This window comes from Heterodontus francisci, chromosome 11, assembly GCF_036365525.1.
Source record: "Heterodontus francisci isolate sHetFra1 chromosome 11, sHetFra1.hap1, whole genome shotgun sequence".
NCBI lineage: Eukaryota > Metazoa > Chordata > Chondrichthyes > Heterodontiformes > Heterodontidae > Heterodontus > Heterodontus francisci.
Genome location: NC_090381.1, coordinates 107,358,040 through 107,385,825, shown reverse-complemented (window position 1 = coordinate 107,385,825; position 27,786 = coordinate 107,358,040). Strand labels below are relative to the sequence as shown.

General features: G+C 44.3%; 1 protein-coding gene across 1 annotated transcript; it reads left to right on the top strand.

Moving 5' to 3' along the window:
• The first annotated feature begins 625 nt into the window (after nucleotides 1–625).
• On the top strand, nucleotides 626–27,786 carry LOC137375065 (probable G-protein coupled receptor 149). The gene is made up of 4 exons (XM_068041693.1): nucleotides 626–1,543; nucleotides 2,258–2,450; nucleotides 16,996–17,420; nucleotides 27,214–27,786. Exons 1-4 carry the CDS (start codon nucleotides 626–628, stop codon nucleotides 27,784–27,786), a joined length of 2,109 nt encoding a protein of 702 aa, XP_067897794.1.

Genomic DNA, 27,786 nt, shown 5'->3' with positions numbered 1-27,786 from the left:
AGATGCAGATTGAGACTAAATTTAAACAACACGTGCGATAGTAAATAGCCAGCAAAGAGGGAGGAGAGAATTCTGATTTTCTGGGTTGGGATTGTATGTAGATTGAGCAATGACGCAACTTGGGCGCGTCACTCGTCGCCAGCCCTATTCTCAGGCAATGTAAATGTATACTTCATGAAACCTTCTAAATCGGGCACATACACTTTCTATCTCTCGACAATTGTTAAGATTTCTTTTAAAAAAGTGATTGGTCGGAATCTAATTCATCAGCAATGAGAGCGAGAGATAAAGCTGAGTAGATGAAACTGGTCAGAGAGAGTCGGATCAATGAATTAAAGTCCAAACTAAAGTGCAAGACAAAGCAAGTGGGGGGTGAGCAGCAATTCAGCACCACGAGGCAAGGACAGCGACCTGGACATCTCCAGTTGGTCGCATCGAAGAAGTGAAAACAGGCAATCTGTAGAACATCTGTTCAATGGGGATTCAGCCAGAACATCTAATTCAGACAACTTAAGGCATGGGAACAAACGTCAAGTGTATGGAACTGGTTTCATTGGAGAGGTAATGGACATTCCGCTTCTGCCAGACCAGGAGAGCCATGTCTGAAATCCCCGCCATTTGACCCATGAACAAAACCTACTCGGTCAGCGGTGATCCCGAAGTGACGGCTCCCACAATGGACTCTCAAGTCGGGGGGAGATCGGTGAATGTCTCTTTATTTTGCCTTACCCTCATCTCCACGCTCCTCATCTTCCTGGGAAGTGTTTATTCGCTGGCTTGCCTGCTGAAGACCAGAAACAAGAATTCCCTGGTGGTCATCATGGCTTCGCTTTCTGTCGATGACCTTCTTTACGTGGTCGCTCTGTCCCTGTTCATGTCCATGCAGTGGGCAAGCGAGCTGGTGCCCAGCTCTGTGTGCACCGTATCAGCCGTTCTCTATTTATTACAAGGGGTCTCCAGCGCTCTCAAGTCCTCATTGATCGTCTCCTATAACTACTACACAAGCAGACGATCCGGGCTTTACAAAGACAGCCAGCGACCTCTCCCCATGATCTGCCTCTTGGCGGTTCTTTGGGTCATTAGTCTGCTAGTGAGCGTTCTGCCTGTCTTTGGGTGGGGCGCTTTCATCCCAACATCTTGGGGGTGTCTTGTCGACCACAGAAGCTCTTACGTGGCACTTCTCTTCGGTTTATACTCCGTGTGTCTCACAGTTCTCATCACCTTCTCCGTCCCCCTCACGTACAAACTGCTTTGCTCCGACGGCCAGCAACAGAGACAGTTCCATCCCAATTATCATCAAGTGACTGGTGTGGATCCGGCGAGCAAAGTCTCCGCCTTGGAGAGTCCCGTGGACAGAACTTTAAGGTGTTTCCAGACCGATATAAACTGCAGCTCCGATGTCAAGGATCGGGCTGATATGCTTAGTTCATCGCATTGCCAAAGCAGCGGTTTCAAACACCGGAACCCAACAGTTGTCTTCGCTCAAAAGCGTTTTTCCTTGATTTTAGCTATGGCAAAGGTTGTCTTGTGGCTACCACTGATGGTAAGTGAAATTATCTAAATGTATCTATTTAACCCTAAAATATAAAAGTTATCTTTTGCCTCAACCTATTTCTGGAGGTAAACCATTCCAATCGACTTAACTCAACAATTTGGTTAACACCAGAAAGTGATGACACAGTGGTCCGGGCTGAGAACTAATGTTTGTGCCAGACAAAGGGGTCGATTCAATTCATGCGCAATTTACCGTAAAACCTTGATGCTGCTATCGCATATTTCACTGGGCGATAGGCTTGTACCTAACTCAAATCCAATACATCTCCCAATGGTCATCTCAAAGAGCCTCTGACCATTCCTCGGACTGGGCAGGGACACCAACTACAAACTGGACGCTTTCCTGTCTAAAGGGATTGAGAAATGTGAACTCAAACATCTTGGCTGCTCCAGTTCAATGTTCAATCATAACTTGGTCGAATTACAATTGTTACCTGTTCCTTTGTTCCTACAACGTACAGGAAACCGAACCACATGATACTTTGAGATCAATAAAAAGATCCTAATTTTCTCTTTCAAAATGCATGGTATTCCTATTTTTTCTTTGAAACCTGAATTTCATCGCTAACATTTGTCTCTATTATACTTAAAATTGAACAAGGATTCTACTGGCTGTCGTGTGTATTTTTGTTTCAGAGATTTGTAGTTTCATGGCCGCGTTCTGTGACTGGATGACAATTTGACTATTTCCTGTGTTTCGCAGGTACAACTGCTCGTCCATCATGCCACCCAACTTGAGAACGTGTCCTTCGAGTCTCTGGGTTTTGCCCTGACCTTGCTGGCGGCTGCTATAACGCCAGTGTTTGTTCTGTCTGAACGATGGATTCATCTGCCATGTGGCTGCATCATCAACTGCAGAAAGAGTGTGGACACTGTCGCCTCAGAGCCAGCCAGGGGTAAGAAAGGCCCTATGATGCCTCTGACGTGCATACACGCATGTGATGTTGGGGCAATTGTAACAAGGAGGCTTCTATTCAGAATAGTCTGTATCTTCCCAGCGTTATCTATGATATGAAAACTTCTTATTAAGACTAATACAGTTCATTGTTAGTGTACCAGCATCCTAGATACGATTGACAACTATCTTGGCAACTTACACTTACAAAACACCTTTAAAATAGTTAAAGGTCCTAGGGCATCTTTACAGAGGGGGCACAAATACCTATAAAGAGTTTGGAGAAGGATTGAAGGACTGACTGAAAGTACAGTTGAAGAAGTAAATCTAAGGACAATTCTTATCCTTTGAAGTCAACATAAGCTCATAGACTCAACAGAATCATCTGATCAATTATCCTTAATTATCAAGCTAATACAAACCTAATATATGTTGTACCTATGAAATTGATACCTTGATACTCGAGTAATAAACTTATTGGCGATTTGTGACCTAAGCCCTCTGATCCCTCATGATAATTGGATCAAGACAAATAAATCAAAAAGGGAATTCAGATGAAATTTCTTTACTTAGAGTAGTTAGAATATGGAACTCACTACCACAAGTAGTATCTGAGGTGAATCGCATCAGTGCAAATAAGGGAAGCTGGATAAACACATCAGGGAGAAAAGAAGGTTATGCTGATAGGGTGAGATGAATTAGGGTGGCAAGAGTCTCATGAGGAGTTATTACATAAGCACAGCCATAGTGTACAACATTAATTGATAAGCATATCAGCCACATGTAAGATTAGTATGTAAGCATGCTAGCAGTCACTTCCTTCTTCAATGCATGCACATTGTGGCTCTGTCGGTTTATTGTTCTCCAGACATGCCACATGCTTGAACTTTCATGCTGGCCTTATGTGGAGCAACACTTCCTTATTGCTGACGACAGTTCTCACACTGAAGTATTTGATCATCCCTGTTATTACCTTTTGTAGACACGTTAGCACATTACCCTTGCTTAACTTTCCATTCTCAGCCTTTCTACTCACAGTAATCTTGCTCCCAGATCTTCTCTGGAGCTGAATTTAAATCTGATAACCCTTAACCACGACCAGCTACTGATATGTCACCCAATAGTTGGTTGCCAAGGATTTCTTCTTTTAAAGTGGGAAGAGATGTAATAAGGTGAAGGGGTATAAGGGAGGGAATTACAGGGGATTGGTTACACAAGGTGGCACCAGTGGTCTAGTCAAATAAGACCCCAGTCAGAACAGTAGAGTCTGCGACCTGGGAAGTTAAGGAGGTGGGGAGTTGTGAGGTCTGGGAAGGATTTATAATCATGGATGAAGATAAGTGGGCTGGAATTTGCTGAAGTGTGGCACCTCACTGCGACATGCCCAGTTAGTTAGACCTTTACTTGTACACTTCAGTTCAAACAATTTTGCCCTGGAAGTTGCTGGAATTGCAAACTGATAACAGCATGGCAAAGACAATGGGCACCTGTGACTGAGGTAAATGACAGTGTATCTCCTTAACCAATGGATTTCAGGATTGAGAAATAAACAGCTCAAGGACTGAGAAGGAAGTATAAATTAGAATGGGTGCTTTCAATGTAAATACAGGTGCCAAAAGAAAAATAGAGATGAATCAAAGACTGGATTGAGAAAGACAGATCAAGAGTCAGAAAGGAAAAGTAAGAAAAATAATTTTAAAAATTTATATTTGACCTTTTCAATATCTCCAGCAACAATTCACTGCTTGGAAGAATGAGACTCTGCACTTTTAGTTGTTCACTTTCTGGGCTAGAGAAGTTGATTGACGGTCATTATCAATTATCATGTCATTAAAAGGCCTCACCAAACATCACCTGTCCCACCTGTGGCAGAGCGTGCAAATCCAGGATTGGACTATTCAGTCACCGAAGGACCCACAACCCTGGAGTGGAAGAAAGTCATCCTCATTCTTGAGGCACTGCCTAAGAAAAAGAGTTATGTTGTTAACTACTAGACAAAACTTTCTGTAGCGAGATTGATTGTCAATGAGTGTGCAAATGCAGCAGCTTCATAAACTCACAGGGAGAGTGAGGATGAGCTGTTGTTTTTGCAAGGCTAACGGCAGAGTGGTACAATTGACCAGAGCTAAATTTCAATTAACCAGAATTCTGCATGGACTTTGTACAAAGCCATGTAGAGAGTAATGGTTTATCCTCACTTCACTATTATAATACGTGCATATATTGTCACAAACTCTCCTGGAGCAGAGCAACGAACAGTGCCCATAGTTAGTTGGACTCAGCTTTGCCCATTTAATGTCAACAAAATTCTGCCCTGCAAGTTGCTGGAAATATGAGATAGAAATGGCACGGCTCCCTCTACAGTGCATCTGGGATCTGAGTGAACAAGATAAGCAACTGTGTATCACCTTAACCAACGAGACCGAACAATTGTGAAATTAACAGCACAAAATCTGAGAAGTGAGCATGAGTCAGACAGGGTGAATTCAATGTAACTCGAGTGCAGAAAGGGAAATCAAGAAAGGGCAAGAATGATTGGATTCAGAGAGAAAAGAAAGACACCGAAAAAGCTAAAAAAATATTATTTTTTAAATCTCCAACAACAATTAAAACCTGAGACGTTAAGACTCGACACTTGTATCAGTTAATTTTCAGTGACAGAGAGGTTGACTGGCAGTAATTAACACTTACCACATTGTTGAAAGGATACTTAGACTTGAAGGGCTAAAGGTTTGATTCAACCCATTAGTGGGCACGGGGATCATAGGAACATAGGAAATAGGAGCAGGAGTAGGCCATTCAGCCGCTCGTGCCTACTCCGCCATTCAACTAGATCATGGCTGATCTACCTCAATGCCATTTTTGCACACTATCTCCATTTCCCAGATATCTTTATTATCCAGAAATCTATCAACCTCGGTCTTGAATGTACTCAATGACTGAGCCTCCACAGCCCTCTGGGCTAGAGAATTTCAAACATTCACCACCCTCTGAGTGAAGAAATTCCTCCTCATCTCAGTCCTAAATAGCCTACCCCTTATTCTGAGACTGTGTCCCCTGGTTCTAGACCCCCTCAGCCAGGGGAAGCATTCTTCCTGCAACGACCCTGTCGAACCCTGTAAGAATTTTGTATGTTTCAATGATATCACCTCTAAACTCTAGAGGCTATAGGCCCACTTTCCTCAATCTCTCAGATCATAATATGCAATCACCCAGTGCCTGGTTGAGTTCAGCCAGGCAGCATGCAAACACAATGCATAGCTAGCCTGCACTTCTTAAAGGCAGCCTGCCCCTCTTAAAGGGGGTATGCACTCAAGCTACAGCAGCTGCTGGAACTGTGTTAAAAGTACCTGCAAGACAGACACTAAAGGAATGCACAGGAATGAATAGTTCAGTTTTGCATGTATTATTGGAAGTGCTGTTGGATAAAGTTGTTATGGAGTGATTTTTTTGTGGTGCCTTTTATTTCAGGATGTTATCCAAGAGGATGCTCTGATGGTCTGTATCAGAGGGATGCAAAGTTGGGGAATTGTGGATCAGTGGTGATGTGGGGATGAGATTATAGAGGAACCGGAATCAGAGTAGTCGGTCATGGACAGCACGTCCAGAGCTAAAAGGTCCCGGCTAGCTCCTCCTTTCGGCTTCTTCCTCCTCCGCCTCTTCCTCCTCTTCCTCCTTCTCTTCCTCCTCTACCTCCTCCTCCCGAGGTGCCCCCCAAATGCCTAGTGGTAAGGGCTATGCCCTCATGAGAGTGAACTTATGGAGTACACCACAGAACACCACAAATTTGGAGCCATACTCTGTCTATTACTGCAGGCTCCCCCCAGACGGTCCAGGCAATGAAAAGGTGGTTTCAGAACATCAATGGTTTGCTTCATGATGCTCTTGGCAGCAGCGTGGCTCTCATTGTATGTGCTCTGTCCACTTTAGGTCATGTGGTATTGGGTGTGTCACAAGCCAGTTGTAGAACGAGAAGCCTTTGTCATCAAGCCATCAGACTCTGGTTCATTGTGTTGGCTCAAATATGATGAGTACAGCTGACTAGCACAGCATGAAAGCATCGTGACTGCTGCCAGGATAGCAGGCATTCACCGACATGATGTTCTGTGCATGATCGCATACCAACTGCACATTCAGGGAGTGGGTGCCCTTTGCAGTTGAAGTACATTTCCCAGTTAATATGTAGGACCTGCAAAGCCACATGCATGTTGTTGATGGCTCCCTGCATCATTGGGATCCCACTAGCCTGCAAAACGCATATCTGCTCCTACTGCTTCTCTCTTGTACGAGAGAAGACTATCTAGTCCCCTGTCCTGGCGTACACCTCCCTGATGCAATGATACATTGTGAGCTGTGATACATTGACAATGTTGCCTGAAAGGATCCGCTGGCATTGAAATTGATAGCCACAGTGATCTTCACAGTCACTGGCAGTGCTGTCCTTGTCCTGCTGTGTAGCTGTAGGTCCAGTTATCAGAGATGGTGCAGTTCAGTCACTACTTCTTTGGTGAAATGTAGCCACCTCATACACTGCTCCTGGCTGAGGTAGAGATGGAGAACTTCTCCCTGAAGATCCTAAGTGGATAAGTCCTTCTGCCAAGAGCCTTCTTCCTCCCTCTACACACAGCTTCCCTCTCCACTGCCCGTGATACATGTCCATGCTGTGTTACATTATCAAAAGAGAATTGCTCCCACAAGAGATATTTCATTCACAACAGCCAAGAGGGACTGCACCTATAGCCCCCTTTACTGAAAACAGGCTTTCTGTTGACAGGGCTCCAAGCTCCTATGACCTCCTTGTCAAAGTCCATCACCACTCCCTTCTGAATCCAAGAACTTTTCTAAACTCTCCAGCAACACTGAACACAGTACTTCTATGTACTCTGCAACAGCAAAGAAAAGTCAAATGCAATAAAAACAAGAAATGCTGGAACCACTCAGCAGGTCTGGCAGCATCTGTGGAAAGAGAAGCAGAGTTAACGTTTTGGGTCAGTGACCCTTCTTCGGAAAAGTCAAATGCACCTCACCTGGAAGTCCCATGTTGATGCCTTTAAATAGGCGAGCAGAGGAAGACCCTCATAATATTTAAAAGAAGGTGTTAACAAGACCTGTGAGGTCCAAAACGTCAGGTCATGCACTAAATCAGCATTAGACGCTGTTCGATGTCACAATCTGCCCAGTCTGCTTCCCTCTGACACAAAGAACACTATAGAACCAAAATGACTTAACGTTCCTTGATGAGTGTACTTCCTATCTATAGTGCGAGTACAGGAACGTAACACTGCTCAATGGATTTGAATGGGGAGACAAACAGCGAAATGCCCTTTTTGTGAAGCTAACAATGAAGAGGCACAACTCCGACAGCAACTCCTCAATTTCCCTGCTTAACGAAGCATCTGTCCTTGCCCTAAGCTGTTGTGGCATTTGCACTGAAATAATGGCGAGTGTCATTCACCTCACCAATGTTTTGATGAATAAATTGCACTTGTTTATTATTCAAGTATTTAATATGGCTATTTAAACATACCACAGCAAAATATTCAGCTGAATTGACTTTACACCTCTTCCCATGAAGCCTAATTCAGCAGATCTCTTCTGTGGAGTGCATCTACAAATGCAGATTTACTCACAATTTGTAACTAGTCCAAACCCAGATGGACCATGGTAATCAAAATTTCACTCCATTGTTAGGTCACATTAGAAAGGAAATTGTTTCTTCCTGACTAATGGTTTTTAATCAGGCTTCCAGATAAGGCTAGAGGCGGAAATGAGCTGTGGAGTCCAACCTATTATGATACATTCTCAGAACCCACAAATTGTTTGGTCCCCAGATAGATTCTACAGTTTAGTAGTGTTATCTGTCATATGTAAAAGCCATCCTCTAAAAGCCCACTTACTGAACAACTGGGTGCACTTTTTTTCCCAATTTGTTTTGAAGTGGAACATTATCAAAAGAATTGCTTCCACAAGAGATATTCCATTCACAACAGTCAGACTGACTGGACAACTAGCAAACATGAAAGTTATTGTTATTTCATAAGGAGAAAGCTTTCATCCCATTTACTACTCTTGTAAATTATTACAAATTAAAATAATTCTCTTTTACTTTTGAGAGGTCATCAAGGTGTTAGTGCAAAACTGTGGGGGTGAAGCAACTATGGAAAGATACAATGGAAATGATTCTACAGTTGCCAAATCCTAGCAAGAAAGCTGATAGAAAACTGTTAGAAAATAAGATGAATGAGTCCTGAGAAATAATACAGGAGTAAAACTAAAAATCCACTGGTCATCATATGTAGCAGCATTATAAATTTATTATTGTAAAGATTTCCTCTGCTCTTCATTCCCAGCAAGTCCATAAAAATGACTAATAATTAAATAATTTATATTATTCAAAAGATCTTATATTTGTATGCACATTTTTCACTGAAAATGCTGTTGCCATTTATTGTCACACTTTTGTGTAAAAACTTTTCCATTATAAATTCTAATGGTGACCTTCATAAGGGAACTGACAACACAAACTTAAACCAAAGTGGAGGAGTGCAGTTGGGGAATTAGGAAGAGGAGATGGCATGTTGGAGGGGGCGAATTGGAGAAGGGAGCTGAGGAGGGAAGCAGGGAAGTGTGGAAGAGCAGGGGAAGAGGAATAGGAGAGGAGGGAAGAGCAGGGAAGGGAAGGGAAAGTGGATGAAGAGGACAATGGGAGGTGAAAGGGATGGAGGGGGAGTGAAAGTGAGAGGGGAGGTGAGAGGAACAGAAGGAAGCAGAATTCAGATCAGGAATGTTAAGGGGATTGAAGCATGGAACATCCATAATTGGAGGAGAAGGAATACAGCTAGTGGCAGGGTGTTCAATGGATAAGAAATGCAGTTGAGAGCATCAAGAAGAGGGAATTGAAGTGAGATAGGGATAGCCTGTAAGGGGAAAATGCAGCTGCTCCAGGGATTCGGGGAGAAGGAATTGGCATTCAGTGGGAAGTAAGGTGTCAAAACTTTTCTCAGTGGTGGGCTGAAAGCTTAGCTTTGGGGTAGTTGAGGGTAACAAAAATAAGCATTGGGACAGGGTTTGTGGCCCAATAACTTGCTTGGTGTGTAAGGGGGGATCTAGAACTGAACTCTTGCTAAGTGGGGATTGGTAGGGGGGAATTAGAAAGGCTTCAGGTCTGAAAGTTTGCTCAGTGGAGCAGTCGGGGAAGGATTGAGAGTGAGAATGTTGCCCAAAGAGTGGGGGAGAAAATTGCATGTTAATTCTGTGCTCAGTTTGAAGGCTAAAACATTTCTTGTGCAGAGAGGGGCCAGTTAAAAGATTGAAGAATTCCCATTCTGGGTGTTCATTTGGGAAGGTCATATAATGTTAGGTCACCACTCCATTTGTTAATGGTTTGATTGCAGTGACACCTGCAGGTGCAATACCATTAGAGTAATTGGGCTGGATTTTCCCACAAGCATTGGCACCTCAATATCAATACCAAATGGGGGTCCCAATCCCGTACTTAGCGGCAGGGCGCGTGATGACACAATCTTCCCGGAGGCGGGCCCCTAATTGGCTGCCTCCACGTTCTCCATCCGATTAAGGATGGCAGGCGGGCTCTCGATGCTGCAGCCCAATCAGATGGCTGGCAGCTCTGGAGCCTGGGCAGCGCCACCGGGGAGAGGTCGGCGCTGATGAGGCAGGTCAGGGACTGCAAGGGTGCCTCAACTCCCCCACAGGAATAGTTTGGGCTGCGGGTGCAGTATTTCCTAGTTCTGCTAGAGGCAGGAATTGGGGATCTGTCGTGACGTGGCTCCAACCTACTTTCCCAGCACCCCACCCCGCCTCCAATCCCATCACCATGGGGCTGGGAAAATCCAGCCCTTCAAGTCAGGTTTTGAAGCATTATGAGTACTATGTAAAGTAGTATGACCAGGGGCACTGAGTTATTAACACGAGAAGGTCTCAAGTCCCGTTCATCCATCACCCCTGTGGTCACTGATCCACATTGCTTCTTAACCTGGCAATGCCACAATTTTTAAATTATCATCCTTATTTTCAAATCTCTCCATGGTCTTGCTCTCCCCCCTCCAAGATCTCTGCAGCCCCTCCAGGATTGCTGCTGTCCTCCAGTTCTGACCTGTTCCACATCCCTGATTTTCATCACTCCACCCCTGGCGGTCATGCCACAGCTGCATAGGCCCTAAGCTCTATAATTCCCATCCCAAACCTCTCTGCCTCTACATCCCTCTCTGTCCTCCTTTAAGACGCTCCTTAAAACCTAACTCTTTGACCAAGCTTTTGGTCGTCTGTCTTAATATCTCCTTATGCTGCTCAGAGTTAAATTGTGTTTGATAATCGCTCCTGTGAAACATCTTGGGACATTTTATTTCATTAAATGTGATATATAAATGCAAGTTGCTGTTGTGTAATAGAGGAGAAACAGGCCTGCGTATGTGCTGATGGTGGGAGACCATAGCTGTCATCAACACATATCGGACAACTGTGGCTAAAGGGTGGAAAATTGCAAAAAATGTGCTAGCAATTTTCTGATACATACCATACGTGGTAAGGACTCCTGGAGCCAGCCCGTACATGTAAAATTAACCCCACAGTGTTTGACCAAACTGCAGAGGGTTTAGTGAAAATATTTTTCTTTAACTTTACATAAAGAGCATAATGATTCAACTGTGAGAACCTACTTTCTATCATCATCTGCCGTAATGCTGTACCTCCCTCCCAACAAGAAACAGGAAACGTGAAAATATGGCCTTGAGTGTATTACAACGCAATGACGTGTTGGCAGGCTAAGCTGGAATTTATGTGGATTTCCTTTTATCTTACGTTTTTCCTCCCTGTCCTTTCCCAAAAGTGTTCTTCTAACTTCTTAAATCAGAGACTGGTTGTATGTGGAACTCGCTACTACATGGAGTAGCTCAGGTGAATAGTATTTAAGAAGAAGTTAGATACGTACATGAAGGAGAAAGGAATAGAAGGATATGCTGATAAGGTGAGATGAAGTGGGGTGGGACGAGGCTTGTGTGCAACAGACGAGTTGGGCCAAAAGGACTGTTTCTGTGTTATAAATTCTATGTAATTCTATGCGTTGATTTCTTGCTGGAATACGTTTTCCTTCAGCGGACTATTATTCATATGTGAATTGTGACTAGCTATTTGACTGGGGAGTACACTGCAGCCAACTTCTATTCTCATCATCATGCTTATAACTCAGTAGGTATTGCAGCATAGAAACCAGTAGCAGAATTCAGCACAAGACTGGCATTAAATCAGAGACCTTGATGTTTTATTCGTTCATGGGATGTGGGCATCACTGACCAGGCCAGCATTTATTGCCCATCCCTAATTACCCTTGAGAAGGTGGTGGCCTTCTTGAACCACTGCAGTGCATGTGGGGTAGGTATACCCACAGTGCTGTTAGGAAGGAAGTTCCAGGATTTTGACCCAGTGACAGTGAAGGAACGGCGATATAGTTCCAAGTCAGGATGGTGTGTGGCTTGGAGGGGAACTTGCAGATGGTGGTGTTCCCATGCATCTGCTGCCCTTGTCCTTCTAGGTGGCAGAGATCGTGGATTTGGAAGGTGCTGTCTGAGGTGCCTTGGTGCATTGCTGTAGTGCATCTGGTAGATGGTACACACTGCTGCCACTGTGAGTCGGTGGTGAAGGGAGTGAATGTTTGTGGATGGTGTGCCAATCAAGTGGGCTGCTTTGTCCTGGATGGTGTCAAGCTTTTTGAGTGTTGTTGGAGCTGCACCCATCCAGGCAAGTGGAGAGTATTCCATCACACTCCTGACTTGTGCCTTGTAGATGGTGGACAGGCTTTGAGGAGTCAGGAGGTGGGTTACTCGCCACAGGATTCCTAGCCTCTGACCTGCTCTTGTAGCCATGGTATTTATATGGCTATTCCAGTTCAGTTTCTGGAGTAACAATGGTTATCCCTAGTATGTTGATAGTGGGGGATTCAGCGATGGTAATGCCATTGAATGTCAAGGGGAGATGGTTAGATTCTCTCTTGTTGGAGATGGTCATCGCCTGGCATGAATGTTACTTGCCACTTATCAGCCCAAGCCTGGACATTGCTTGGGTCTTGTTACATTTCTACATGGACTGCTTCAGTATCTGAGGAGTCACAAATGGTGCTGAACACTGTTCATCAGCAAACATCCCTACTTCTGACTGAAGGAAGGTCATTGATGAAGCAGCTGAAGATGGTTGGGCCTAGGACACTACCCTAAGCAACTCCTGCAGTGATGTCCTGGTGCTGAGATGATTGACCTCCAACAACCACAACCACAACCATCTTCCTTTGTGCTAGGTATGACTCCAACCAGCGGAGAGTTTTACCCTGATTCCCATTGACTCCAGTTTTGTTAGGACTCCTTGATGCCATACTCGGTCAAATGGTGCCTTAATATCAAGGGCAGTCACTCTCACCTCACCTCTTGAGTTCAGCTTTTTTGTCCATGTTTGGACCAAGGCTGTAAAGAGGTCTGGAGCTGAGTGGCCCTGGCGGAACCCAAACTTAACATCAGTAAGCAGGTTATTGCTAAGCAAGTGGCGCTTGATAGCGCCGTCGATGACACCTTCCATTACTTTACTGATTATTGAGAGTAGGCAGATGGGGCGGTAATTGGCCAGGATGGATTTGTCCTGCTTTTTGTGTACAAGACATTTGTGGCATCATTACTGAAACTAGCTTTCAATTGCAGATATTTATTAATTAATTGAATTTGAATTCCACCAGCTGCTGTGGTGGGATTTGAACCTGTCTCTCCAGAGCATTAGCCTGGATTACTAGTTCAGTGACATTATCACTATGCCACCATCTCCCTGAATTCAAGCTGAAGGGTGAAGGAAGAAGTCTAACTAATGACACCTGTCACAAGATGCCTTACTCCAGAAAAATCTGCACCATTGTTATGCAGTGTATTCACTCAGCAGCATGCCTTGGTTTAAGAGGCCATAAAGACAGGGATGGCATATTTTTTTGTGAAGGGATTCCCTGGAAATATGTAACCTATATTCATAATTTGAGAAATATGTTATACCCACATAATGTGCAGTGAAGTAAAGCCTGGTATCATTAGCAGTTTACATCATATGACACAATAACACTTAATTCCAAATTACCCAATTCCCTCATGTGAGGTTACCATCTGTCAGTTTCTTTGCAACAGCTGCTGTCAGCCAGTGAAAGCCTAACCAGAAATGAAAAGGTGTGTATTTTAGTGAATACGAATGGTCAGGATGTGTATTTTTTAAATTTTTTCATGGGGTGTGGATGTTGCTGGCAAGACCAGCATTTGTTGCCCATCCCTAATTGCCCTTCAACTGCTGCAGTCTACCTGGTGCAGGTACACCCACAGTGCTATTAGAGAGGGAGTTCCAGGATTTTGATCCAGCGACTGTGAAAGAACAGCAATAGATTTCCAAGTCAGAATGCTGTGTGACTTGAAGGGGAACTTGTATGTTCCAATGTGTCTGCTGTCCCTGTCTCCCTAGGTGGAAGAGATTGCGGGTTTGGAAGGTATGTTGAAGGAGCCTTGGTGAGTTGCTGCAGTGCATCTTGTAGATGGTACACTTTGCTGCCACTGTGCATCAGACTGGGTAAAGATGGTAGATTTCCTTCCCTCAATGGCATTATTGAACCAGATGGGATTTTACAGCAATCTGGTAGTTCCATGGTCACGATTACTAAACTTTTTTAAAATTAATTTATGAGATGTGGGCATTGCTGGCTATGCCAGCATTTATTGCCCATTTCTAATTGCCATTGAGAAGGTGGTGGCTCACCACCTTCTTGAACCGCTGCAGTCCATGTGGGGTAGCAACACCCATAGTGCTGTTAGGAAGGGAATTCCAGCATTTTGACCCAGTGACGTGAAGGAACGGCGATATAGATCCAAGTTAGGATGGTGTGTGGCTTGGAGGGGAACTTGCAGGTGGTGGTGTTCCAATGCAACTGCTGCCCTTGTGCTTCTAGGTTGTAGAAGTCATGGGTTTGGAAGGTAATGTTTAAGGAGCCTTGGTGCGTTGCTGCAGTGCATCTTGTAGATGGTACACACTGCTGCTACTGTGCATCAATGGTGGAGGAAGTGAATGTTTATGGACTGGGTGTCAATCAAGCGGGCTGCTTTGTCCTGGATGGTGTCAAGCTTCTTGAGTGTTGTTGGAGCTGCACCCATCCAGGCAAGTGGAGAGTATTCCATCACACTCCTGACTGTGCCTTTTAGATGGTGGACAGGCTTTGGGGAGTCAGAAGGTGAGTTACTCACCACAGGATTCCTAGCCTCTGACCTGCTCTTGCAGCCATGGTGTTTATATGGCTACTCCAGTTCAGTTTCTGAACTAAAACTACTTGTTTTATTCCAGATTTATTAAATTAATTAAATCAAAATTCTCCAACTGCTGCGGTGGTATATAAATGTATTGCTCCAGATCATTATGCTACTGTACCTTCCCCAACATTTATTCAACATTAAAACAATTCACAACACTGTAATCATTGCTTTGTGCAATACAATCATTCCATTACCAGTTTTTAGTGACAGAAATTAAAGTCATCATTAGAGACAATAACCTCGTCGTCATTATTCTGTTATGCTGCACAAACTTTCCATTCCTACTTATTAGCTTCAGAAATTAATGTTCAATTTGTCACCAAGGACATAATTGATATGTTGAAGTTCAAAAAATTGCCAAAAATGCCTTCCTTAAATTTGTTTCTGAACACTAAATCCTTTTCATCTATATTTGAAATACTCAAATAGAGGAGAGGTTGTGGCATAGTGGTAATGTCACTGGACTAGTAATCCAGAGGCTCAGACTAATGCCCTGGATTGAGTTTAAATTCAATTAATTAATAAAAATCTGTAATTGAAAGCTATTCTCAGTAGTGGGGCCATGAAACTATCATTGATTGTCATTAAAAGCCCATCTGGTTTACTAATGTCCTTTTGGGAACAAAATCTTCTGTCCTTACCTGGTCTGCCTACATGTGACTCCAGACCCATAGCAATGTGGTTGACTCATAACTGCTCTCTGCAGTGGCCTTGCCAGCCATTCAGTTCAAGGGCAATTAGGGATGGGCAACAAACACATCCCACAACAGAATTTAAAAGAAAGTTGGTCAGAGTAGGATGGAGGGAGAAATGTCGCAGAGAAGAGCTAAGAAAAAAATGGTTTAGATGCAAAGTTGCTCAAGTTACATTCTCATGGGTCATTTTGCACCTCAGTCCCACAATTTGTGACTGCCCTGTAACACATTCCAGCCAATGTGTTGTCCAATGTAGAATTATATAGCTTGTGTATTGTTCCCCAGCAATTAGCTTAATTCTTACTCAATAAGCATAATTAATCATGAATCCTTCCTAACAGTAATGATTACACTTCAAAAATAATTCATGGGCTGTGCAGATATTTGGGATGTCCTGAAAGGTGTAATATAACTGCAAGCTTTGTCTTTGTTCCCTCCATTTGAAAGCAATGAAATAATGACAGAAAATGCAATGGGAATCTACATTTATTTTACCGAGACATTATTTCTTTTATATGGAGAAATATGTGAATGCTCAAAATTTGAGATTAAACAAAACAATGCGGGAAATACCACGACATCTGAAAGAGAGAAAAAAATAACATTATGGTCATTTTCTATGAAGCATTCCACCCAAAACATTCATGAATCTTTCTGCTTCAGATGCTGACTGTCCATATGTGAAGTTTCAAAATTTTCTATTTTATTCTCAGCAATAATCTCTTGAAAGGGTTTTTCAATTGTATCATAAACCTAGTAAGTAGACTGAGTTTTATCTTATCAAAGTTGTGAAAGCAGAAAAAGAAAGCCTTGCATTTATATAGCTCCTTTCACAACTTAAAAGTTGCCTCAAAACATTTTGCAGCCAGTGAAGAGCTTTTGAGATGTAGTCAATGTCATAATATAGGAAATACAGCACCCAATTTACACACAGCAAGTTTCCCCCAAACAGTAATGTGATAAATAGCCTGTAATGATGTTTGAAATAGATCTTTTATGCCCACCTGAGAGAGCAGACAGGGCCTTGGTTTAAGATCTCATATGAAGGATGGCATCTGTGACAGTGCAGGACTCCCTCAGGACGTTAATCTGGATTATGTGCTCAAGTCCCTTGTGTGATCTTAGAATCTGCAACGTTCTGATGCAGAGGCAAGAGTACAACTGACTGAGCTATGGCTGACACCATTTCCAGTTACCTCAAAAGTAATGTTTCCTAGCCTCTTTCCTCACTCTCTTTGCGATAATATTAAATTAAATATAAACCTCCTGATCAAGGAGTTCCCAACTAGTGGATGCAATCTTTCACTACTCCATTTATCAAAACCCTTCATTTTGGTTTTGGTCATTGTGCTAAATAAGTTGGGCTGGCATCTCAATTTAGAACTGCTGGAGTTCCTATTGAACCCACGTGCTTATCACGAAGCTAAATGTGTAAATGATTGTTCAATATGTTTTATTACTGGTCTAGTGACATTTTGGCAACAGTTATTCCTTTACAAATAATTCTTCTCTTATCCAGCAAAACGAAGAGGCTTTGAATTCAACCTGTCATTCCAACAAGGTTACGGAGTTTATAAGATATCGCAAGGAAATAGCTGTGGTGGTGAGGAAAGCAAGTTTCTGTCTTACAACAGTCTTACTGCCTACGAGCCCGAGTGCAGCAAATTAGTACGTGTTCAGAACAAGGAAACTCCGAGTGATACAAGAATCGAGATCAGCACCACTGCTCCTCAGGACAGCTCCCTCCTGTTCCCAACCGACCAGAATGCAGAGCCGTGCAAAGCCTGCACAGGTCAGGACAACGAAACCAGTAACAACCCGGTCACTGGTTCCTCCGGCTCCCCGCACAGCACAGAGCGCAAAGTGACCCAGGAAGAAGGGCGCAAGTTGGAGCTCGTTGACTGGGAGTGGTGTCGGAGCAAGTCTGAAAGGACCCCGCGACAGGTGAGCGCGTTCACAAGTGCTTTAAAAGTTACGTCATCAATGGGGCATCTAAACCATATTCCTCGGTGCTATGTGTCCTGAAATCGTAAACTCAAGGTAGCAAGTTTGTTACACATAGCCTACCGAGAAACCTTAGGGGGAAATCTCAAGCTTTATAGTAGAACTTCGTTATTAATATCACACATGTATGGAATCCCTCGATTGGGAATTTTAATGGAGATGGTAATCTCATTATGTAAAAGGGTCACTAACACAACACAAAAGGATTTTCTATAAGCTATTTCAATATTGTTAATATTAGTGGTGCACAGCACAATCTGATTACTGCATGATTGGGAGAGTTTTCGGGATAGCTTTGGGAACTCCGACTGGGACGACACTTCTGTTTCCCTAGTGATACTGTAATTATTTTCACCCCGAATTTCCTTTCCTTTACTGTACGATATCAGTTTCACAGGCACTGGCAGCACTCAAGTGTGCAATCCAAATGCTGATGTGAGCCCAGACAGTGAGTAATGGTGGGCTATTCAACAATTATTCAACAATCATATTTTTTCCACTGTCCAGACACACATGTTTAGTTTAGTTTTGGGCGGCACAGTGGCGCAGTGGTTAGCACCGCAGCCTCACAGCTCCAGTGACCCGGGTTCAATTCTGGGTACTGCCTGTGTGGAGTTTGCAAGTTCTCCCTGTGTCTGCGTGGGTTTCCTCCGGGTGCTCCGGTTTCCTCCCACAAGCCAAAAGACTTGCAGGTTGGTAGGTAAATTGGCCATTATAAATTGCCCCTAGTATAGGTAGGTGGTAGGGAAATATAGGGATAGGTGAAAATGCGGTAGGAATATGGGATTAGTGTAGGGTTAGTATAAATGGGTGGTTGATGGTCGGCACAGACTCGGTGGGCCAAAGGGCCTGTTTCAGTGCTGTATCTCTAAACTAAACTAAACTAGTTTAGAGATACAGCACTGAAACAGGCCCTTCAGCCCACCGAGTCTGTGCCGACCATCAACCACCCATTTATACTAATCCTACACTAACTCCATATTCCTACCACATCCCCACCTGTCCCTATATTTCCCTACCACCTACCTACACTAGGGGCAATTGCTAATGGCCAATTTACCTAACAACCTGCAAGTCTTTGGCATGTGGGAGGAAACCGGAGCACCTGGAGGAAACCCAAGCAGTCACAGGGAGAACTTGCAAACTCCACACAGGCAGTACCCAGAATTGAACCCGGGTCGCTGGAGCTGTGAGGCTGCGGTGCTAACCACTGCGCCACTGTGCCGCCATGTTCTCAGGTGCAGGTGTACACACATGAAGACACATGTACGCACACGCAGACATGCAAGAACACACACATATGCACACTTTCTACCATTTCTACCTATCAGGAGCGGGATTCTGTAAGAGTGCTCATGAATAAAGGCAGGGGACTTTTCCTCACTGTCCCTGCCAAAATTTATTCCTTAACATTACCAAAACAGTGCTGCACTGTCAAAGGTGCCATCCTTCAGATAAGCTGTTAAATCAAGGCCCTGTCAACCTTCTCAGGTAGACTAAAAGACCCTTTGGCACAATTTCAAACAGATTATTTGGTCAGCATGCTACTGTTTGTGGGAGCTTGCTGTATGTAATTTGGCACACTCATTTCCCACATTATGACAGTGACCACACTTCACCAGTATTTCATTGGCTGCAAACAGCTTCAAGGGCATCCTGAGGTTGTGAAAGGTGCTATTTAAATGCAAGTTCTTCATTTCATTATAACTGTATTTCAGTCACTAAGACCAAATCATGACCTGCATTTATTAACAGCCCCCACACACCCTGTAAAGCAGAAAGGAAACATTCGACTGGTGTCGATGTTTTGAGAGGACAGAGTTGTTGGAAATTTAGAGATCTGTCATTTCTTTGTGATGCCTTTCCGGTATTGACATTAAATTGGAGATTTTTATGCATCTCAGGAGTTGGCAGCCTGCTCTGGCAAGTGTAGTGTTTATTAGCACTCTGTAGGAAACTGCAATAAACTGGATTTTAAAAAAAGTACATGCTCAGAAATAGAAAGGGTTTGCATTCTGCTCAATACTTTCATTAAGTTTTGTGTATGGAATGGAAATTTTACAATTCTCATCCTTGTATTCAAATCCCTCCATAGTTTTGTTTTTCCCTATCTCTGTAACCTTCTCCAGCCCTATGACTTTTTGAGAACTTTGCATTCCTCTAGCCTCTTATATATCCCTGATTTCCTTTGCCTTTCAATTGATTGCTGTGCATTTAGCTTTCCATGCCCTAAGCTTTGGAATTCTCTTCCTAAACTTCTCTGCCTCTCTACCTCTCTCTCCGCTTTTAAGACATGCCTTATTACCTGCCTCTGACTAAGCTTCTTGCCACCTGTCCTAATATCTCCTTATGTGGTTCAATGTCAAATTTTGTCTGATTTACAGTCCTGTGTAGCACTGCAGGACATTTTACTACATTAAAGACGTGTATCAATGCACACTGTTGTTGTTATTCGTGGATATATCATAATTTGCTGTCCACAACGTTTCAGTTTATTGATTCACAATTGAGCTTTACGGACATAGGAAGATCCCAGATTCAATGCCTAACTTGAGAGGTAGCTGGTCTCAGCTGGAACAGCATTTGGGAGCTGTAATTATCCTCAGTGGCCTTAGACTAGGGAAGGGGAGATCAGCCAGAGTTCTTTCACTTGTCCCTTATCAAACACATCTTCCTGCAAAGTACGTCCTGTGCTTTAGGTGAGGACAGAATTGAGCCGCGCTGTGATACCTACCACAGTTTTATGACAGTCATTTCCTGGATTCACACATGAAGAATGATTCCTTGGGCAAGAGACCAATGCCAATGGAACTCTTGCCCAACAAGAGTCAGAACATTTAGGAGGGGAAGCATCAACACGGGGGCATTTACAGCAAAAAAGGAGCCATTCCGTCCATCAAGTCTGTGCAGGTTCTTTGTTAGAGCAATTCAAAACTAATCCCCTTGCCCTGCTTTATCCCCATATCCCTATTTTGTCCTCAGACATTCAAACTCTGCTACCCATATATTAACTCACACCAATCCCATTCACCCATCACCCATGTGCTCGCTGATCTACTTGATTCCCAGTCTGGCAATGCCTTGATTTAAAACTTCCCATCCTTGTTTTCAAATATCTCCAAAACTTCACCCCTCCCTACCTGTGTAATCTACTCCACCTCTACACCCTCCGAGATCTCTGCACTTGGCCAATTCTGGCTTCTTGTGCATCACCAGTTTAATCACACCACCATTGGTGGCCGTGTCTCCAACCATCTAGGCCCTAACCTCTGGAATTCACTGCGCCCTTAAACCTCTTTGTCTCTCTCTACCTCTAACATAAGAAATAGGAGCGGGAGTAGATCATACAGTTCCTCTAGCCTGCTCTGCCCTTCAATACGATCTTGGCTGATCGTCTGCCTCAACTTCACTTTCTGCCCACTCCCCATTTCCCCTGATTCCCTGAGAGACCAAAAATCTATTGAACTCAGTCTTGAATATACTCAACAATGGAGCATCCACAACCCTCTGGGTTGGACAATTCCAAAGATTCACAACCCTTTGAGAGAAGAAATTTCTCCTCATCCTGTTCCTAAATGATCAGCCCCTTATCCTGAGACTGTGTGCCCTTGTTCTAGATTCCCCAGCCAGGAGAAACAACCTCTCGGTGTCTACTCTGTCAAGCCCCTTCAGAAACCAGTATGTTTCAATGAGATCACCTCTCATCCTTCTAAACACCAGAGAGTTTCAGCCCAATTTACTCAGCCTCTCAGCATAGGACAATCCTCTCATCCCAGGAACCAATCTAGTGAACCTTCGCTGCACCACCTACAATGCAAGGATACCATTCCTTATATATGGAGACCAAAACTGTGCACAGTACTCCCGCTGTGGTCTCACCAAAGCCCTATACAATTGTCCTCCTTTAAGATGCTCCTTAAAACTCACCCTTTCCTTGTCATATTTCCTATTATCCCCTTATGTGACTCGGCGAGGTTGAAAAAAGACACAGCGCGCGTGCGTGCGAGATATGCACTGCTGAGCCACCATGATATTTCGCGTGGCAGCTCATTTACATGGAGGGGGTGGAACGCCCGCCCCCAATGACATGGGGGGGGGTGGGCGGCCGCTCCATCCCTGGCAATGGCATCCAGCGCTACAGCGCAGGCACAATTTTGAAAAGGTTTCAAGCCTTTCAGTTTAATTTACATTTTTAAAGGTCCTGTTGTTCCAAAAATTAAAACAAAATTTTACTGTCATTTTGAATCCCCTCTTCCACTCCACTACTGAGTACTCAATAGATAGATTACCCTGTCCCCCAAAAAAAACATTTCCTGCGATCCCAAACTTGCCCCCCCACCCCCCCCCCCCCCACCCCCCGGACCAAGCTTCATTACCTTTGACCCTCAATCCCTTCCCACCATCCCTGCAACGAATCGGAACAGTTTTCCCTGCTCAGCCCCCCAGCCCACCCTGAAAACTTCACTCCTTCCCCCTTCCCACCAGTGTTCTGCCTTGGATCTCCGAACAGAGATCCGAAGGCGCGGGTGTTCCAGCCGGAATGTCGGCGTGGGATGGCCGTCACAACGAGCTAAGTATTTATTCAGTTTTTTAAATAGATTTAAATATTTTAATGAAGGTCCTGTCACTGAGCAGTAGGTGGGCCACCATGAGGCCTCGCCGCCGCTGGTAATATGGGGCGGGGCCTTCCCGACATCGAGGCCCGCGGCGGCCCTCTCCTGGAGGTATTTTCCAGGCCCCCCGCCACAATCGAGGGGCTGGTAAAATCCAGCCATCTGTGTCAAATTTTGTCTAATAATGTTTCTGCGTAGCACCTTGGAGAGTTTTACTTACTGTGTTTCAGGTTCTATATAAAATGCAAGTTGTTTTTGTTACTGTTGATCCATTTTTCCCTTAAACTGGTCACTGCCTCAACCATTCCCTGCTCTAACAACAACTACATAAAGACATTTCTCCTAACCTCTGACAATTTTCAATCGATGACTACAACTAACTTCCCAACTAGAGAATGTCTTTCGCTACTCTCTCAACCAAAATCCATTGTGTTTTTTTTTTAAACCTTGATTAATCCTCCTCTTGGTCCTCTCTGCTCCAGTGGAAATAGTCCCAATAGCTCAAATTTCTCACTATAATGAAATCGTTTCTCATCCCTGGCGAATTGACACTCTCCACACTTGAATAGAGGGGAGAGAAGCCTAAAAAAAGACCTGCCAACATTGTGCTTGCATTTTTGTTTCTAATCACTTGAATGCTAGTACTGCTGTCAAACACAATAAATTGAAAAGGTATTTGTCAAAAGGCCAGTGGCAGTGGAGCTGGAATCATTGCATCATTGTAACATTGTTCCTGGCTGGAGGAAGAACTCAGTGCTTGTCAGTTTACATGAGTGATGGCTGCTGAGTAATGTTTTGAAAAAGAATTGCAAACCCACTGAAAGGCTCAGGTTTTGTTGTTTCCATGTAGTGCGTCTCAGGATTTTGTTTTTCCTCTAACAAAGTCTGTAAAAATCCTTATTCATACTAGCTTGTTGCATGATCACCCTGGACAGAGATCACAGGCAAATAATGGAGCCAGACCAACTGTGCCCCACTTTAGAAAAAGTACTCCTCATTTCAATCTCCCCTAAATCTTCTCTGCTGGAAGAAGAACAATTTGAGAATATATACACTGCTCTCTTCCCCCACAAAGTACATTGAAACATTCTTTTCCATTTTTAGTTCATAAGGAAAAGTATTTTGAAGTGTTGTCGTTGTTGTAATGTAGGGAATGCAGAAACCAATCCGTGCACAGCAAGATCCCACAAACAGAAATGAAATAAATGACCAGATAATCGTAAATAGTGAGGAGGATAGCCTTAGTCTACAGGACGATATAGATGGGCTGGTAAGATGGGCGGAGCAGTGGCAGATGGAGTTTAATCCTGAGAAGTGTGAGGTGATGCACTTTGGGAGGAGTAACAAAGCAATGGATTAGACAATGAATGGAAGGGCCCTAGGGAGTACAGAGGGTCAGAGGGACCTTGGGTGCTTGTACATATATCACTGAAGGCAGAGCACAGGTCAATAAGGTGGTTAGGAAGGCTTAAGGGATACGCCTTTAATAGCCGAGGCATAGAATATAAGAATGGGGGGGTTATGATGGAGCTGTATAAAACGCTGGTTAGGCCACAGTTGGAGTACTGTGTACAGTTCTGGTTGCCACACTACAGGAAGGATGTGATTGCAATGGAGTGGGTGCAAAGGAGATTCACCAGGATGTTGCCTGGGCTGGAGCATTTCAGGTATGAAGACCGACTAGATAGACTGGGGTTGTTTTCCTTGGAGCAGAGAAGGCTGAGGAGGACCTGGTTGAGGTGTACAAAATTTTGAGGGGCACTGATAGGATAGATAGGAAGAAACTTTTTCCCTTAGTGGAGAGGCCAATAACTAGGGGGCATAGATTTGAGGTAAGGGGCAGGAGGTTTAGAGGGGAGTTGAGGAGGAATTTTTTCACCCAGAGGATGGTTGGAATCTGGAACACACTGCCTGAAGGAGTGGTAGAGGCAGGAACACTTACGACATTCAAGAAATATTTAGATGAGCACTTGAAACGCAATAACATACAAGGGTACAGGCCAAGTGCGGGGAAATGGGATTAGTTAGGTCAGGTGCTTGATGGTCGGCATAGGCTCGTTGGGCCGAAGGGCCTGTTTCTGTGCTGTAAAACACTATGGCTCTATGACTCTATAATCTGTCTTACTGATATTCATTGAGGGATGCTAAGAGAACTCCCTTGCTCTTCTTTGAATAGTGCCATGGATAATTTACATTTACCTGAGAGAGCAGACAGGATCTAAGAAACTGCAGCAGTCAGAGCCCATCGTGTTTACAAAGTCGCAGACATGTAACAACCAGGGGCAGATCTTCTCTTGTAGTGCTTTCAGCAAGTAGGATCAAGAAAAAAATTAGGGAAGGACATCAGTGTTGAAGCTAATCATTTTTTTCACCATGTCCCGAAAAATACTTACATTCTTGCGAGATTTGTGAAATGAAACAAGGAAGTTAATGCAAGAAGGATAAGTCCACGGAGCAGTGAACTGGCTTCAGCTCACGCAGTTAGACAAATGGCTGTTCATGACTGTCAGGCTCCTCGAGTCATTGTCATGCACTATCAACAACATCTCTCCCTGGAGACAGGCAGTCGACGAGCTATTCTGTCTGCATCAGGCATTTATCTCCAGAAACTCTTTGTCAATGCTTCACCTTGGCATTCAGGATGTGGAGCAGCTGCCAGCTACCACGTGACAGAAACTGAGCCGTCTTGACCCCTCAGTGTCGTCACTGCCCTTCTAAATCATTTGTTACTGCTTGAATGAGAGCTGTCAGCTTATTAAGTCAAGGATGGAAAATAACTGTCCCTATTCTGCAGAGACTCCGTGGTTAGATGCAATTCTGAAATATTTAACATGGGGGAAGAAATTGAAAATTAAAAAAGGCTCTCAAGGACCTGATAAAAAAGGCAAAAGACAGGTTGAACAATACATTTCATTGAACAATGGTGCTGAACACCAGTTTAGCTCGATTAGCAGCAACCTTGGCTTTCAGTTAGGTAATCACACATTCAATAAAAATAATAAGAAATAGTAATAGTCACACATTCAAGTTCTATAATACAGACTTGAGCACATAATCTAGGCTGGCACTTTAGGGCAGGAATGAGGGAGTACCACTTTGCTTTTGCTGGAAGAGACATCTTTTGGATATGATGTTAAGCCTGATCTGCCCTGTCAGGTTGATATAAGAGAGCCCATGGCACTATTTGAAAAGCAAGAGAAGATCTTGTGTTGTCTTGGCCAACATTTTTCCTCAATTCTCATGGCCAGAAAATGAAGGCCTCACTATTAAACCCCCTCCCAATCACCCACCACCACCCGCGCCCCCACCCACCCAGGGTCGGGGGTGGGAATGGGTACTACAAAGCTAAATACAGGGAACACGTCCTCAACGCGATTCACTCATCCACTGTCATTTTACAGCAATGGGTAACAAGGTGTCCAAGTTTCCCACCATAGAGAGGTAGGACTATCAGTTAACATATTTAAATTGGGCTCCCACAGTGCAATTGGGAGCAGGATCAAAAATTGACGGCTGCTGTTTGGGTTTCCCAGAGGTGGGGAAACCCAGCAGTGAAAGGGAGGCGGAAGCTGTTGGCTCCATAAGATAAGTACCACCTTAAGCACTCTTTGTGGAATAGGAGGAGCAGGAGTGTTCTCTTTCTCAAAAGGCGGTGGAAGCAGAGTCTTTGAATATTTTTAAGGCAGAGGTAAATAGATTATTGATAAGCAAGGGGGTGGAAGGTTATCGGGGGTAAGTGAAAATGTGGAGTAATCAGTTCAGCCATGAACTTATTGAATGGCGGAGCAGGCTCAAAGGGCCGAGTGGCCTACCCCTGCTCCTAATTCGTATGTTCATATGTTCTTCCACTGGCCCCCAACAAAGCCTTTGGCCACCCATTCCCCAATCACCATCAACCCCTCCGACACCCAGCCCTCCCGATTGCTGTCCACTCTTCCCCTCCTGAAAACGGCCTCTCCCCGCTCCCCCCTCCCCCCCCAAATTGCAGGCTCTCTCCCCCCTCACTATTGCAGGCTTCTTCCACTGCACCCCAAATTGCCAGTGAGTGCCCCGGAGGGCCCCCAGCTCCGGCCTCCTGTTGCTGGTTAGAAGCTATTATTAAAGACGTGACAGTAGGGCATTTAGAAATATTCAAGGTAATCATGCAGAGTCAAAATGGTTTTACAAAAGGGAAATCATGTTTAACCAATTTATTGGAGTTCTTTGAAGAAGTTATATGTGCTGTGGATAAAGGGAAACCGGTGGATGTACTGTACTTAATTTCCAGAAGGCATTTGATAAAGTGCCAGGGTGGTTGTCTTATGAGAAAAGGTTGGACAGGCTAGGCTTGTATCCACTGGAATTTAGAAGAGTAAGAGGCAACTTGATTGAAACATACAAGATTCTGAGGGGTCTTGACAGGGTGAATGTGGAAAGGATGTTTCCCCTTGTGGGAGAATCCAGAGCTAGGGGTCACTGTTTAAAAATAAGGGGTCACCCATTTAAGACAGAGATGAGGAGAAATTTTTTTCTCTCAGAGGGTTGTGAGTCTTTGCAACTCTCTTCCTGAAAAGGCGATGGAAGCAGAGTCTTTGAATATTTTTAAGGCAGAGGTAGATTCTTGATAAACAAGGGGGTGAAAGATTATTGGGGGTAGGTGGGTATATGGTGTTGAGGTTACAATCAGATCAGCCATAATCTTATTGAATGGGGGAGCAGGCGCGATGGGCCGAGTGGCCTACTGCTGCTCCTAATTCATATGTTCGTATGTATGTTTGTATGTATGTTTGTGTGGTGTTCCCTTCTGTCTGCCATTGAGACTTTCCATTTGTCAAGCTTCCAGGGAAGTTTAATGGTGCTCACCATTATTAATGTGCAGCATTTTATAGCACTGACAAACGGTGGAGCTGCGCAACTCGTGCAGCAACTTGTGACAAGCAAGAGATAACCCATGAGTTGCAAGTCGCCACAAGTTGCTGGATGATTTGCGGCAGTCCACCATTAGCTTGTGCTGTGAAATTCTACGTAAATCTAATGGCAGTTTTGGTGACTGGTGGGTTTGCAGTGACAAAACCATCTTGATGTGTCATCCAGGAACTTCAGTGTTATTGTTGATTTGCTTTTCTTGTCCTTTCCTCCAGCGACCAGACGGATTGTCTATCCCACTCTGTGCCTTTCAGGGAATGGTCTCGCTGCACGCTCCGACAACCGGCAAGACTCTCTCCTTGTCCACGTACGAAATCAGCGGCGAGGGGCGGAAGATAACTCCTGTGGCCAAGAAGGTCGAGGTGTATCGCTCAAAAAGCGTGGGCCACGAGCCCAGTGCCGAGGACACGCCAGGCAGCCTGGCCGACACCAGTGTCAAAATCCACCTGGAGGTGCTGGAGATCTGCGAGAATGAGGAGGCGCTGGACACCGTGTCCATCATCAGCAACATCAGCCAATCCTCGGCACACGCCCGCTCACCGTCCCTGCGCTACTCGCGCCGTGAGAACCGCTTCATCTCGGTGGACTTGGCTGAGTCGGCCTCGTACTCTCTTCTCATCCCCACTGGCCATTCTGGCAGTGACATCAACATATCGATCCCGGACACAGTGGAGGCTCACAGACAGAACAGCCGCAAACAGCACCATGACAGATCTGGCTATCAGGAAGAGATACAGCTCCTGAACGAAGCCTATAGGAAACAAGAGGAAATATCTAATAACTGCTGA